Source organism: Gopherus flavomarginatus, chromosome 9 (genome assembly GCF_025201925.1).
Source record: "Gopherus flavomarginatus isolate rGopFla2 chromosome 9, rGopFla2.mat.asm, whole genome shotgun sequence".
Lineage (NCBI taxonomy): Eukaryota > Metazoa > Chordata > Testudines > Testudinidae > Gopherus > Gopherus flavomarginatus.
The window spans coordinates 48,196,262-48,212,562 of NC_066625.1; the positions used below are offsets into that span (position 1 = coordinate 48,196,262).

The 16,301-nt window shown below is 44.7% G+C and overlaps 2 protein-coding genes across 2 annotated transcripts in view; both read left to right on the forward strand.

Moving 5' to 3' along the window:
• LOC127058429 (myb/SANT-like DNA-binding domain-containing protein 2) overlaps positions 1–16,301 on the forward strand; it is a 606,575-nt gene that overhangs the window by 377,953 nt on the left and 212,321 nt on the right. The gene's annotated exons all lie outside the window — the stretch shown is intronic.
• Positions 1–16,301, forward strand: part of HCN4 (hyperpolarization activated cyclic nucleotide gated potassium channel 4) — a 172,957-nt gene that overhangs the window by 40,119 nt on the left and 116,537 nt on the right. The window contains exon 2 of the mRNA XM_050968126.1: positions 10,500–10,923. Within this exon, the coding sequence (XP_050824083.1) occupies positions 10,500–10,923 (424 nt within the window). The remainder of the gene's footprint in view (positions 1–10,499; positions 10,924–16,301) is intronic.

Genomic DNA, 16,301 nt, shown 5'->3' on the forward strand with positions numbered 1-16,301 from the left:
CAGCCACTCCCAGTCCCTATTCAAGCCCGAATTAATGGCGTTAAATTTGCAAATGAATTTTAGTTCTGCTGTTTCTCTTAGAATCTTGTTTCTGAGGTTTTTTTGTTCAAGAATAGTTACTTTTAAATCTGTTATAGAATGTCCAGGGTGATTGAAGTGTTCACCTACTGGCTTTTATATGTTACCATAATTCACCATCAAGGGCTCATTCACCTGCATGTCTACTAATGTTATATATGCCATCATGTGCCAGCAGTGCCCCTCTGCCATGTACATTGGCCAAACTGGACAGTCCCTACATAAAAGAATAAATGGACACAAATTAGACTTCAGGAATGGTAACATACAAAAGCCAGTATCTCTTCAACACTTCAATCTCCCTGGACATTCTACAACAGATTTAAGGCTAGAGCACCAGTTGTAGTGAATCAGATGTGATAGAGTAGCTCTAATGCACTGAGACGTAGGCCAGTACCAGTAGTGAATGCTTTGTCTGGCTCCCCTCCCTACCTGTGGTTCTGACCCTAGCAACACTTAAATATTTATGTAAGTTTCCTACTTGGAGTAGTCCTGTTGATGGCAATGGCAGTAAAGTTAAACAAATGTAGGATCAGGGCCTGTCTTAGTAACTTAGGCCTAGATCCTCAAAGATATTTGGGCTCCTAACTTCCTTTAGTCAATAAAATCATGAATGATGTGTCAAGTATCAGAGGGGTAGCCGTGTTAGTCTGGATATGTAAAAGCAGCAAAGAATCCTGTGGCACCTTATAGACTAACAGACGTTTTGGAGCATGAGCTTTCGTGAGTGAATACCCACTTCGTCAGATGCATCTGACAAAATGGGTATTCACCCACGAAAGCTCATGCTCCAAAACGTCTGTTAGTCTATAAGGTGCCACAGGATTCTTTGCTGCCATGAATGATGTGGAGAAAGTGAATAGGCAAGTGTTATTTACCTGTTCACATAACACAAGAACTAGAGGTCACCTAATAAAATTAATAGGCAGCAGGTTTAAAGCAAACAAAAGGAAGTACTTCTTTACACAATGCACAGTCAACCTGTGGAATTCGTTGCCAGGGGATGTTGTAAAGGCCAAAAGTATAATACTGTTCAAAAAAGAAAGAACTAAGTTCATGGAGGCTAGGTTCATCAATGTCCATCAACGGCTATTAGTCAAGGATGCAATCCTATGTTCTGGGTGTCCCTAAATGTCTGACTGCCAGAATCTAGGGCAAATGACGGGCTGGATCACTTGAAATTGCCCTGTTCTGTTCATTCACTCTGAAGTATCTAGCACTGGCTGCTGTCAGAGACAGAACACTGGGCTTAGATGGACCATTGGTCTGACCTATTATGGCTGTTCTTATTGATTTCAGTGGAAGTTAGGAGCCTAAATGTTCTCTAAGGATCTGGACCTTAGCCTCTATGGCAGGTCTGGTACAGCACCATTGACCATGTCCCATCCGCTTACATACATTTTAACTTGCAGTGGAGATAGAGTTTGGTGTAGTCCCAGTTTTATGGAGAACTGGAATATGCACAACTAACGGGAAGCAACTGGCACTGACTAGTATGGCCAGGGTGTTAGTCTGGTAAACTGTTATAGGAAGCAGACTTTGCAGTATACTGTCACGTGATGCACACCTCATTATCTGTACTCTTGGGTGGTTATTTACGGATGGCAGAGTATACATCTTGTTTGCATAGCTTAGTATGGAGTTAATTAAAGCAATTTATCTCATTCTTTTAACAGGTCCCCTAATCATTTTCCATTATGTAACATTCAGGTTTGCTGGGTTTTTAGTAATTTAACACAAGAATTCTCTTTGTGGGTATTTATCTCAGAGAGTTTTATCATGTGGATAGCGCATTTGAATCGATCACTATGAGTAAATGAACTTGTTTAGCAGGTGAAATCCTACACTGGATATTTGCCTAAGTGTCCTTTAATGCATTTAGTCGCAGTGACTCACCACATCTATTCTATTATCTCTGTGAAGAATGCAAAGTTATGACTATCTAACAGAAATACACCAGATCCTGGTTGGAAAAAATAATGCTCAGTATAGAGGAAAATGTCTGTCTATCCCTCCTTCCTTGTGTGTATCTCTCCTCATTCTACCCAGTGAGTAGCTGCTTTCTGAAATGAACCTTTCCTCCAACCCCCACAAACCATACCATCCCCACTCCAATCATACTGACATCTGCTAATGCACGTTGCAAATGATGATTTCTATTTCTAGCCTAACTAGCAGTCCAGGGAATTAAACGGTGACCTGTTTCCTACCAAGAAAGTTACTGGTCAGTGTAGTAGTACATCATTCAACATGCATCCTCCAGGAGAGGGGAGCTGCTCCTTTGTCAGGACAAAAAATTTAGGGAACATTCCCACGTGAAGAGTGACCATATAAAGAGGAGAATTCTTCTCTGAATCAGCTCTTAACCAGTGCCCCAGACTGGTCTTGTTGGAGACAGTGGGTGTTTTTGATGGGATGTGGTCATTAAATATACCATTGCACTCATTGTAAGAGTAGGAAGGTTATCCATGGTATCTCATTTAAATTGCACTCCTGGTGATATTCTGGCTTTGGTTTTGATTCATTTCTGTGCATTGGCAGAAAGCTACTTGGTTCAACCCAGAGCTGACTGCATTGCAATGAAGGTTGAAAATGGCCCAAATGCTTTGTTAATTTAGAGTTAATGTTAGAATCATATACATGTAGGACTGGAAGGGTCCTCCAGAGGTCATCCAGTCCATCCCCCACATGATGAAGCAGGGCCAAGTAAACCTAGATCATCCCTGACAGGTGTCTGTCATTCTTAAAAATCTCTAGTGATAGGGATTCCACAACCTCCCTTAGAAGCTTATTCCAGAGCTAACCTACCCTTCTAGTTAGAAAGTTTTTCCTAATATCTAATCTAAATCTCCCTTGTGCAGATTAAGCTCATTATGTTTTTGTCCTACCTTCAGTGGACATGGAGAACAATTGATCCCTGTCATCATAAACATATTTGAAGACTGTTATGTCCCCACTCCAGCTTCTTTTCTCAACACTAAACATGTCCAGTGTTTTTAACCTTCCCTCCTTTATTTTTTGTTGCTCTCCTCTGACTCTCTCCACATCTTTTTTTTAAAGTATGGCACCCATAAGTGGACCCAGTACTCCAGCTGCAGTCTCATCAGTGCTGAACAGAGCAGGACAATTACCTCCCACATCTTACCTATGACAATCCTGTTAATACGTCCCAGAATGCCATTTGCCTTGTTTGCAACAACTTCACATTGGCTCATATCAATTTGTGATCCACTAAAAGCCTCAGATCCTTTTCAGCAGCACTACTACTTAGCCAGCTATTCCTCATTTTGTATTTGTGCTTTTGATTTTTCATTTCTAAGTGCAAACTACTTTGCACTTGTCTTTATTGAATTTCATCGTGTTGATTTCAGACCAATTCTCCAAGGTTGTTTTGAATTCTAATCCCTGTCCTTCGAAGTGCTTGCAACCCTCCCAGCTTGGTGCCACCTCCACATTTTATAAGAATACTCTCCGCTGCATTATCTAAAGGATTTAGACATTGCAACAGCAAGCATTGCAACGCCTAACTTTTAGAGACCTAGAAAATCACAGTTTCAGCACTGAGATCTGCAATGCTGGGTTGGATGCCTTGACTCCCTATTCATTGCAAAGGGAGAGATCAGCGCCTTGGAATGTGATCCACAAAAGCCAGCATGTTAGCCCACACCTGAGCTAGCCAATGGGGGATGATGACAAGAACAGTGTGTGTAAGCCCCACCCCTCTCATGGGGATATGCACCTAAGTCCAGTCTACAGGGAGGGGTCTTTCTCTTCCTCTGCTAGGTGGTGGTGGGGAGCGGGGGCTGTACCTGCGTCTCCCACATCCCAGGTAAGTACTCTAAACACTGAGCTAAGAGATGTAAGATGGGCACCACCACCTCCTCTGGCCAGATTCTTAATGGGACTCGGTCTGCTAGGTGGCCTCTGAGCATGCCTGCTGGAGTGGGCCCTGCACACAACTTAGGTTGCTGAATGCCTTTCTTCCCCTGGCTTGTGAATTGCTCTGGGCCTCAAGCAGAAGAGAGGAGTCCGGACACGGGAGAGAGGCAGCTATTCACGTACCCTGAGACAGGAACATGGGCACCCGGGGAACTTTTACTCCGAAAAGCTCAGTTGTCAAGAGAGTTTAGAGTTTACAGGAGTTTTGTGAATCGCAGTGAAGCCAAAACTGAGACATAGGCACATAACACCTGACTTAGGTGCCTGAGTCTGGAGTTTAGGTACAATAGTAACTTTATGGATTCCCACCATGACTCATTAACGAGACTGTTGAATAGTGCTAGATCCAGGACAGAACCCTGAGGGTATGTCTACATTGCAACCAGACACCCACTGTTCCTGTGCCAGCAGATTCAGGCTCAGGCTAAGGTGCTGTTTAATTGTGGTGTAGACAGTTACCGAGAATTGGGTCAGCTAGTAAGCTTAGGGAGGACTAATGACCCAGCAGAGTTTGGCAAAAAGCAGCACCTTTATTATATTGATAGCTAAGCTCAAAAGAGGGACGGGGCGCTGTCACATTCACACTCGCATACTCACGTTCCCAGGACAGGCATAGCACTGGAGATGTCAGGATCCTTTAAGGTAAGTGTCCAACAGCACAGCGAAGGGTGGTGTGATGAAGTTATGGCTTCCCAAGGCATGATGGAATGCAACGCAGAGAACCACTGGTCAGGCAGTCCAGGCGAAGGGCCTTCATGGGAGGTACAAGCTTGTGAGTGCACTTCCGAGTACATGGCCCCTTCCTCTGCTAAAGACCTGCTCCTCATGCCCTGCAACTAGAGATGACTTGGCTGCATCTGTTTGGTCACACTGCATCTCAGCCAGTGTCCATGCACTGAATGTGTGAACACTGCCTAATTAGAGTCCCAGACACCTTGTCTACCTGGGAGCTCTTCTGATCTTCCAGCTGTTCAACCAGCCCATTCATCCCACAAGCATTCCAGGAGGGAGGGGTGGGGGAAAGCCACTTCACAGGTATTCAAAGAGGGAGGGGAGACAAGGGGGGTGGGAAGTATAACAGACCTTTTGAGCATACAGGTTATACAGAGCATACAGATCACTCCTGCTCTTACAACATAGACATTTGAGCTCAGACTGCAGCCAGTGCTCTGGGACTCTCCCACCTTGCAGGGTCCTAGTGCCCAGGCTCCAACTAAGCCCAAATGTCTACACCATAGTTAAACAGCTCATTAGCCCAAGCCCCCTGAGCTAGCACAGGCCAGCTGCAGATTTTTAACTGCAGCATAGACAGACCCTGAGAGACCCCACTAGATACATCCTCTCAGTCTGACAGTGAACCGTTGATGATTGTTCCCTAAGTATGGTTTTTCAACCAGCTGTGCACCTACCTTATAGTAATTTTATCTAGACCACATTTCCCTAGTTTGCTTATGTTATGTGGGACTGTGTCCAAAGCCTGACTAAAATCAAGCTCTAGCATGTCTACTTCTTCCCCCCATCCACTAGGCCAGTAACCCTCTCAAAGAAGGAAATTAGGTTGGCTTGGCATGATTTGTTCTCGACAATACCATGTTGGCTATTACTCATCACCCTGTTATCCTCTGGTGGTCACAAACTGATTGTTTGATAGTTTGTTCCAGGAACTGAAGTTAGGCTGACTGGTCTGTAATTCCCCGAGTCCTCCTTTTCTCCCCTCTTTAAAAACCGGCACTATGTTTGCCCTTCTGCAGTCCTCCTGGACCTCACCTGTGCTCTGAGTTCTCAAAGATAATCTGAGATTGCTTCAGCTAGTTCCTTATGTACCCTTGGGTGAATTTCATCAGGCCCTGCCAACTTGAATACATTTAAGTTCTCATACTATTCTTTAACTTGTTCTTTCCCTATTCTGGCTTGCATTTCTTCGTCCTTGTTGTTGCTTAAGTATATTTTTCTTATGAAAACTGCAAACGCTTAAAATCCAGGAGAACATAAGTTAAGGCAGCATTCATGCCCAATACAATATCAGTCTCCAAACTTTAGACTGATATCATCCATGATATTGATCCAGACTAACACACTAATACCCCTCTGACACGCAATCATTTTCTGTTCCATAATACTATTCCCTCTCAATGCATACAGTGAAAAACTGAAAATCCCACTGCAGCATGCACTCTGAACTTTGTCCTTCCAACACTACAATATTTAATTTAATGTTAGTTATTGTAAAATTACAATTCTAGCACGTCCACACAACATGCACTAGGTATTGAACAGAAAGCTGATTTAACTCGCTGATCAAAAATCACAAACGAACATCTGCTAGGTATTTATACTGTGACTTTTAAAAAATCAGATCAGCTATGCAATACACACTGCCATTCAGAAATTCTCACAAATATGACTGAAATGCACATGCCCACCCTATTTCATAGGCATATCCGTAGAACGTTGTAACTAAATTACAGATTAGCAGGTCAGAGTTAAGTGTGCAGGCTGCAGTGTGATTTTTTTTTTCCAGTTCTAAGGTGTGTGATCGTATTGTATTCAAAGCAAGTATGTTAGAACTGGCCGGTCAGACAGCGTGACTGAGCAGCTCAAAACAAGAGGAAAACCAGCACTAAGTCAGCTAAAATAAATCACATGCATTCTTGCTGTTAATCTTCTATGTAAGCTTTTGGAAATCGGAGGGGAGCTGTGGTCAGCAAGACAGGAAATGGGAAGGGAAACATCCATAAGTCAATCTCTTTATAAGCTGTAGTCCACACTATGGGAAAAATTTTAAGATCTACTGGTCACAGCACAAGACTGCAAGTCGTTTGAGTTCTGTTCTCTGCAGTGCCACAGACTTGCTGTGTGACCATTAGACTATCCCTTAACTTCACCATGTCTTTGGTTCCTCATCTGTAAAATGGAGGTAATAATCCTTACCCACCCTTCAGGGGAGTTATGAGGCTAAATTTATTACTGTTTGGGAAGTGCTTTGGGATCCTTGGGAGGCGCTGGAGAAATGCAGTGCACGGTTATTAATAATTGCTACTAGCCCTTCTAAACGTCACATGCATTTTTATTCATCTCAATCAATAACTTAGAAAGGGCAAAAAGAGGCTTCTTACTGCAAATATAAAATGACATGAAGATGTTTGACCCCCCCCCCAAGTGTTGTGATCACTGAGCAGCCATTGACACTAAATTAATGATCTTTCACTAAGTGTGGTGCATTTGACCTAGATATATGTGGGCTGTGGCTTCCTTATTGTTGCATTTATAATGTCTAGGAATTCTGGTTAGCAAATTCCACTAGGCACCTCTTTTTGTAGTGTGGGAATGGTGTCAAGGCCAAAATCCTGGTGCTTTTCAGCCTTGGTTTTCTTCTTCATAGAGGCCAAAGGTTGTATTTGCTCACCATTTGGGGCACCCATTAGTGAGTAGTCAGTGCATTGGATATAGATGCTCATCGTCTCTATTCCATATGTGATGCCTTCTGAATGCCAGGAACAAGAGGAATCGATGGCATTTGTCTTGACTCATTTCTCCAAATCTGGGCTGAAACTCTGCTTTAAGTACCACATTGAAATGAATGTTATGACTTAATCTCTGCTTGTTCGCCTCACAAAATGACTGTGTATGTGCAAAACTCAAAACTCAGCATTATAATGTCAGTGGCACTGCTGCTGATCAGGTCAAGGCTGACGTGTTGGCAGAGCTAGGAGGGGGTACTAGGACTGGAGCAGCAGGGACTGCAGTATTCAGGACCACAGGGAGCTGGCAGAGCTCTATATCTGGATTAATTTACAGTGGACTGGAATATGAGGGAGTTCTGCAAATCAGGATTGAAGTATATTGCTCAACCTGCGTGTGGGAAATTTCCTGCTACCCACACTGACTAGTTAGCCAATGCCATCAGTTTCTCACTCTCTGCTGAACCCTAAAATCACCTGCTGATGTTGAGAAAGGCAAGCACAGAAATCAAAAGATCTCTGCAGAAAGTGACTGTCACCTTTATGTGTATGCAGGGCTGGCTGCTGCTTTAGCTTTCATCCGCTTCCTTTGAAACTTGGGGAGGAATAATGCTCTTCTTATATGTGTGCATATCCTTCTGTATTCCAACAGTGAGATTAAAGATGGCTGAAAGGATATTTCTCTTGGGAACACATATACCAATGTCTTAAAGACTTGCATGCTGTTGCGTGATTATCTAAATTTCTTGAATAGGGAAGCTGTGTCATCATATCGCCCTTAATAAACAAGTTTGCAGCTTAGATTTGTTCAGTACTAGCGTGTATTGTGATATGGCATGATGATGCTGTTAGACACACAGTAGACTCATTTTGTTGCTTGGTTTCTAACATCAGCTACTGTGCTTGCATGCTAGGTAGGCAGTTGCACTGGGTATTTGGCAGGGTAACGCCTATGCATCGAAGAGAAAGATAAAATTAGCTGATGGGATATTCAGAGGTGCTCACTGTTGGCCTAACTTTGCTCCCACTGAAGTCCATTACCATGGGCTTCAGTGGGACCAGATTTAGGCCAATGCTGAATACTTCTGAAAATCCCCACTTTGTGTGTCTCTTTCTCTGTAAATATATCTTACACTTAGGTTTGGGGAGTGCAGTGTTCATTGATCTAGACAGAGAAGTCTTTTGTTGTTGTTTGTTGACAATTTAACAAAATAAAGATGAGGGGTCAGATCCCCAGCTTGCACAAATTGATGTAGCTCCATTGAACTTGCTAGAGCTATGCTGTTTTATACCAGCTGAGAATCTAGTCCAAGATATAGACTCAAGGAGTAAAATTCTTACCTAGATCTACATTCTGAGCATCCCAAAGTTGGGTGTGGTTGATGCAAACCCAGCTTGGCTGTGTAGCGAATTTGCCAAGAAACATGTGCTATGTCTGTTTCACAGACCAAATTCTGTGCTTGGTTACATCAATGAAAATCCAGAGTAACTCCACTTAAGAGTTCCTAAGTGTAAATAGGAGTGGAATTTCTCTCTTCTGTTGTAAGCCTTTTGGGATGGTGACCTTGTCTTCCTCTTTGTACTCTACATGGCAGAGAATATATTGGGTGCTCAGGAAATGAAGAATAATAAATAAAGTATCTTGTGACTGTGTGAGTAAGCAAACAAAGCCGATAGATGAGTTTGCCCTGTGCACTTGGTTCATTTACTTTGACAAGAGCATTTTAATTGTTTATGATACTACTTAATATAGCATTAAATGCCCTGTAGTATACTGTGTAGAAGTAATGCAGTCTTGATGATAATGAGGCCATCGATGTCTCCACTAGTTACGCCTCTATTGAGGATTGGAGTGATGCTACTAGGTTACTTGTGAGACTCCTCAGCAGAGTCTGAAAACTAGTGAGGTTTTCTGTCTGTTTTACTCTGGATTAGCTGCTGCAGCAGCATCATGTGATCACGTATCTATTATACTAATGCCTGGTTAAAAAACAGCGAGTGGTTTATAACATCAGGCTTTCCAAAAATAAAACGAATGCTGTTCTGAGAGCCATTCAGATAATATTGATTGACCAATAAAGAAAAGACCAGAGTATCAGAGACTTGTCTGAGGGCACAGCAGTGAAATGTTTCCCTTGGTTACTTTGACAATTAAATACATATCTTCAGGCACACGACTATGAGCTGTATTGATCATTTCTGCATTGCTTGGGCATCCATGTAGCGCTATCTAAACTCCCAAAATCCAGTCTCTGCACACACTAAGCGCAGTGAGAAATCTAAGCTGAATTCTTGGGATACTGCACTGGATCAGAGCAGGCTCCATCTAGTGCAGAGTCCTCTTTCTGAGTGTGATCAGCACCAACTGCTTCAGGGGCAGGTGCAAGAAACCCACAGTGGGCAGTTCTGAGAGAGCCTGCCTGAAGCACTATGTTTCTTCTGACTCCCAAAGGTTGGCTGACACCTGCAGTGAGAGGGTTTAGAATCATAGAATATTGGGTTGGAAGGAACCTCAGGAGATCATTTAGTCCAACCCCCTGCTCAAAGCAGGACTAATCCCCAGATTTTTACCCCAGGTCCCCAAATGGCCCCCTCAAGGATTGAGCTCACAACCCTGGGTTTAACAAGCCAATGCTCAAACCACTGAGCTATCCCTCCCCCTTCCTTTCATTAGCTTTCTTTTTTCTTTTAGTGTTTGTTTATTATTAGAACGGTGGTTGTTTTTGTCAGCCATGTAAATGTCTTTTGGGTTATTCCAAAGCCCTGATCAGGATTTTGGAGTGGACACCCCCATTGTACCCTACACCCCCATCAGGATCCACCATGCCAGCAACCTAATATCCCTCTTTACGTTAAGTACCTAAATACAGTGGTCACTGGTGTGCCCTAGACGTACCTCTGACAGGCGGGCAGGGGGTGAGGAAGCTAATAACAGTACAGTTTTATAAAGGACATGACTTGGTCTCTCTTGGCCTGGGGGACCTCCTTTGGCTGATATCCTGTCTCTGTCTCACTGTATAGGTTCTACTGGGATCTGACCATGCTGCTGCTGATGGTGGGAAACCTGATCATTATCCCTGTGGGCATCACTTTCTTCAAGGATGAGAACACCACCCCGTGGATCGTTTTCAATGTGGTCTCAGACACCTTTTTCCTCATTGACCTAGTTCTCAACTTCCGGACTGGCATCGTGGTAGAGGATAACACCGAGATCATCCTTGACCCCCAACGAATTAAGATGAAGTACCTGAAGAGCTGGTTTGTGGTGGATTTTATCTCCTCCATCCCCGTGGACTACATCTTCCTGATTGTGGAGACCCGTATCGACTCGGAGGTTTACAAGACTGCCCGGGCTCTGCGCATTGTGCGCTTCACCAAAATCCTCAGCCTCTTGCGCCTGCTGAGGCTCTCAAGGCTCATCCGCTACATCCACCAATGGGAGGAGGTGAGCAGAGGCTGTGTTTCATGTGCACTAGGGCCCAGAGGCCCCTTTCCCCTCACAACAGGAGCACAGTTCTTCCCACTTCACACCACTGTAAGTGGGAGAAGACTTGGGTTCTAGATGTGGCTCTTGGCAAGTTGCCAGGCGGACCCTTAACCTAGCAAAATTTTGGCACTCTTGCTTTAGAGTGTACTGACTGTCTCTTTAAGGGCCGTGATATAATGTGAGATCAAGTTTCACTGTTTAAAATGAGAGTAAATTCAGGTTATTCCTCTGCACTTCATATGAGATTGTAGAGTAATCTCAAGGAGAAATGGATAGCCAGTCTGCCTGCTGGTGCTCTTTTAGAGCCAGAAAGCACTACCGGGTAAATAACCTGGGGCAGGGGTTCTCACAACACACTCAACTCTGAGTGTGGCCACTATCTCTTGCTGGGGGCCGCTCTGACAATCCTTCCTAAAAATATTAATTAACTTTAGGAAAAACAAATAAATATGCACAGATACACATCCAAATTCCAACCTATCTCTGTCCTTATCTCCTGTGGCCTTTCAGCGAGACCCTGCCCTGGGGAAGATGGGTTGGGAACTCACCAGCTGCCTGCAGAGTCTCAGACTCTCCATGCCCTGGCTGGGCGGGAGTGGGGGAGCTGATCAGAGGAGTGCCCCAGCAACCAAACATTGCAGCTGCTTCCACAGATAAGTGCTGCAGGCCCCACACACACTGGTCCCTCGCATCTCCAGACGCGCTGCCCAGAATGCAGGGCACCGATACCTGCTGGTGGCACCAGCACAAACAGCAAAGCAGCACATCTCACTGCCCTTGGTAACAGCTATTCAGGAGCAACAGCTGGGTGCTGCAGGGAGAGGCCACTGCTTTCTGGGAGGGGAGACTGAGGGTAAGGGTTGGACTGTGACTCAAGCTGTTCAGGAGGCAGTGGAACCTTTCCATTGTCTTCTCCCCCCCCCCCACTATAAACATATACATTTGGGAGGGGGGGGATAATGCCCCCCAATTTCCATCCATACTTTAGAGGCTGTCGTGGCTTCAAAAAAATCTGCAGGTGGCTGCATTTGAGAAACACTGATCTGGAGTATCAGCCTCTCTTCAGGTGCCTGCACAGACACGGACATTCATTACATGCTTATCTCTTGAGTAAACAGCTTGGTGATGTATTTATAACCTGCCAGCTTTTCTAAATTCTCAAATGCCATGTTCAGGGGAAAAAGAAAACCAGACAATCTGCTGGCAAGCAGGCACTGCTTGGTGATGGGGAGAAACCTAACTATCTGGCACAGCCTGATAGCTCCCAGCACCTCCCTGGCCCTGCAAGGAAATTCCAATGTATGGATGTTGATACTCTGCTTCCCAGGTTGGTTTGATTGGAGCCCCCTGTCTTGGCTATGGCCCAAGAACTGATCACCTCCCAGTTCCCTGCTCCCTCCACAGGAGCAGGGAAGGAGCTCCCTATATTTATACCCATGTCTCAGGAGCACATCTGCAGTAGAGGAAAGACTGGTTAAGTGTCATGCATTTTTTCTCTTCTCTGTACCCCAGCTAGTCCTGGGTTCCCCAGCTTTGGGAGCACCGATTTTTATGCAATTGTGCCATTTCCTGTCCTGCTCCCCACAGTGGCATGGCTAAGAAGGGAGGGTCCTCAGTCACTGTGAAATCCCTGGGATTCATCTGTGTGTTCTTAATAATAATAATTTGTATTAGAGTAGTGCCAAAGGTCCCCAATCAAGATCAGAGCCCCATTGTGCTTGGCACTGTGTGGGGACACAGTGAGGGGCAGTCACCCCAAGTAGTTTGTAAATAGACAAGACAGATGAAAGTAGGGAAGAGAAGCAGAGGCATGGGGGATTAGTGGGGAGTGGATTTCCCCAGGTCACACAGCAGGTCAGAAGCAGAGCTGGAAACAGAATCCAGGCCTCCTAGTTCCAATCAGAAAACAGAAACAATACCATGTGAATTAGGTGACCAAACACACAATAATGAACTGTGAGTAGATGAAGCGAACGAATCCATAGCCTGAAAATTGTCTATCCAAAACTATTCATTAATACTGATGAATAAATATGTCTGATAGGATCACAGTCCATTCACAAATGACTCTGGATGGGATTAATTCAGGCACAAATATTTGCGATGAGTAGAATCATAGGACTGGAAGGGAACCTTGAGAGGTCATCTAGTCCAGTCCCCTGCCTCATGGCAGGACTAAATATTATCTAGACCATCCCTGACAGGTGTTTGTTTAACCTGCTCTTAAAAATCTCCAATGATAGAGATTTCACAACCTCCCTAGGCAATTTATTCCAGTGCTTGACCACCCTGACAGGAAGTTTTTCATAATGTCCAGCCTAAACCTCCCTTGCTGCAATTTAAGCCCATTACTTCTTGCCCTATCCTCAGAGATTAAGCAGAACAATTATCCCTCCTCCTTGTAACAACCTTTTATGTACTTGAAAACTGTTCTCATGTCCCCTCTGTCTTTTCTTTTCTACACTAAGCAAACCCAATTTTTTCAGTTTTCCCTCATAGGTCATGTTTTCTAGATCTTTAATCATTTTTGTTGCTTTTCACTGAACTTCAATTTGTCCACATCTTTCCTGAAATGTGGCACCCAGAACTGGACACAACACTCCAGTGGAGGCCTAATTAGTGTAGAGTGGAAGAATTACTTCTCATGTCTTGCTTATAACACTTCTGCTAATACATCCCAGAATGATGTTTGCCTTTTTTGAAACAGTGTTACGCTATTGACTCCTGTTTAGCTTGTGGTCCACTATGACCCCCAGATCCCTTGCTTTAGTACTCCTTCCTAGGCAGTAATTTCCCATTTTGTATGTGTGCAGCTGATTGTTCCTTCCTAGATGGAGTACTCTGCATTTGTCCTTATTGAATTTCATCCTATTTACTTCAGACCATTTCTCCAGTTTGTCCAGATCATTTTGAATTATGATCCTATCCTCCCAGCTTGGTATCATTCACACACTTTATAAGTGTGCTCTCTATGCCATTATCTAAATCACTGATTAAGATATTGAACAGAACTGGACCCAGAACTGATCCCTGTGGGACCCCACTCATTATGCCCTTCCAGCATGACTGTGAACCAGTGATAACTAATCTCTGGGAACTAGTTATGCACCCATCTTACAGTAGCTCCATCTAGATTTTATTTCCCTAGTTTGTTTATGAGAAGGTCATGCGAGACGGTATAAAAAGCTTTACTAACATCAAGATATACCATGTCTACTGCTTCCCCCTATTCACAAGGCTTGTTAGCTGTCAAAGAAAGCTATCGGGTTTGTTTGACATGAGTAGTTTGACTATCTCTAGCCTAGGAGTCTTTGTAGTGTTGAAGGAGCATGAATCTGTTCCTTTCTGTGTTATGGTTCTGCTGGTCCAAGAGGAGTTAAATAATTTGGCTGCTGCTTGTACTGAACTTGTTTAAAACATCAGCAATTAAGAGCTAATCAGGCACACTCTTCCCCTGCTACCCTCCCATCTCACAGTGGGCAACTGCCCCTAATTTGAGTCTGATAACATGACCAACATGTGGTTTATTGCACCTTTGCTGCCAGCGACACTAAGCCAGGTGTGGCTACCATTAGTGTGACATCTCCAGATGCTCTGGAACACTCCAGAGATTGGGCTCTCCAGCAAGGTGTTACACTGCAAGTGTGAGGGACAGATGGCAATGTATTGCCACTGGGGACTACAATGCAGAGCCCAGCAGTGCAAGCCCAGGCCTGTCTTTGGCACAGGACTAAGCTGAAACAGCTGGTTCTCGGGGATGACCCAACAGTAGGAAGGTTTCTTGGTTTTGGGTGGAGTGGTAAGAGCTCTCCTTGTTGAGGTGTCACATGCTACAAAGCAGTGAGGTGTTAGGGAGGCCGTTACTTCTCCTCCTTGGGCAAGGTTAGTCTGTTCTGCTCACTGGAATCACACAGACAGTTCTTGCATCTCTTACCCTGAAGTGCCTACAGCTGATCTGTCTCAGACAACAAGTTCCCATGCAGCTCTCCTCACTGCACAGGCCAGAAATGTACAGCTGTAGCAGGAAACCATGTGAGACTGGATTGGCTGTGGGGGCAGGGCATGAGGTGGAGGGCTGGCTGACCAGAGAGAGACAGAACGATGTGGAGGGCAAAAGGGAAGTGAGGGTCTGTCTGGGTTGGGGCCTAGCTGATATGGGGAAATGGCTGCATGTATGGGCAGGCTGAGGAGAGGCTAACATGCAGTCACTCTCCCTTGTTTACTGGCCACCCCCACTGTCCTCATTCTGTCTCTCTATCTAGCTAGCCCCCTACACACAGAGCAGGGGTGTGGAGAGTAGTTAAGGAGAGGGTGGGGAACAGTAGCTAGACAGAGTGTGCAGGGGTCAGGAGGAGGCAGGGTTGGTTCGTATGCATGGGCTAGTTAGGAGGACAGCATGAGTGTGATAAGGCTAGTTGGCTGGGGGAAGAGGGGGAAGCATCCTACTCTGTGGGTGGAAACCTAGTGTTGTGATGGAGCTGTTTGATTCACCTGCATGGAGCCTTGTGCCTTGCCTTCTGAGGGAGAAATTGCTGCTGCAGGGTGGAAAATAGTCACCTAATATTGAGACTTAAGTTCCTTCTGAGGGTAGGGAGTTCAGGCATCCATCCACAGCTCCTCTTGCCACTAAATGCAGAGGGGCTCTAAATTACTGGCCCTACACACACGGACATGTGTGCGTACTTTCTGTCCCGGCTTTTTCTCAGAGTCAAAGGGGTAGAACTTGTAAAATGTTCATTTCCCAAGTTCACTCTACTCTCCCACCCCCATTTGTTCCCCTCTCACATGTTGGAGTTGTACAAGCACGGCATGAATTCAGCCCCACAGTGAGTGTGGGGGAGAACCTTCTCAAAGGCTGCAGTGCAGCAACACAACCAGCCACTTATCCGTTCCTCTCGGTGCCAGAAGGCGCCATGGGCTCAGGAACTGGATGAACAGACAACCCCGACTTCCTCTGTGGGCTTGTGAGGTTAGAGCAGGGCAAAGGCTTCAACCAAGATTTTGCTAATGTTTACTTGAACTAAAATGTAAATTCATTCAGTTAATCATAGTCATTTGTATTTGCTTTCTAAAAGTATTCCTGCAAACAAGTGTCCTGGCAGGAATGACTGTGGAAAGAGCCAGTTTTAAATAACTAGGAGAGAATATTCTTGGAAAGCAGATTTTGACCACGTAAATGCAAGTATTTGCCCTAGAAAACATGTCTTAAATTCCTCCGGTCGGGGGACAGAAACAAGACCATATGCCTCTGATTCCACCAGACAGGACCATTGTGGTCAACCTCTGATCTGTGCATCCAATCAAAACAAGCAAGAGTGGTTCAGATTTTGAATGTT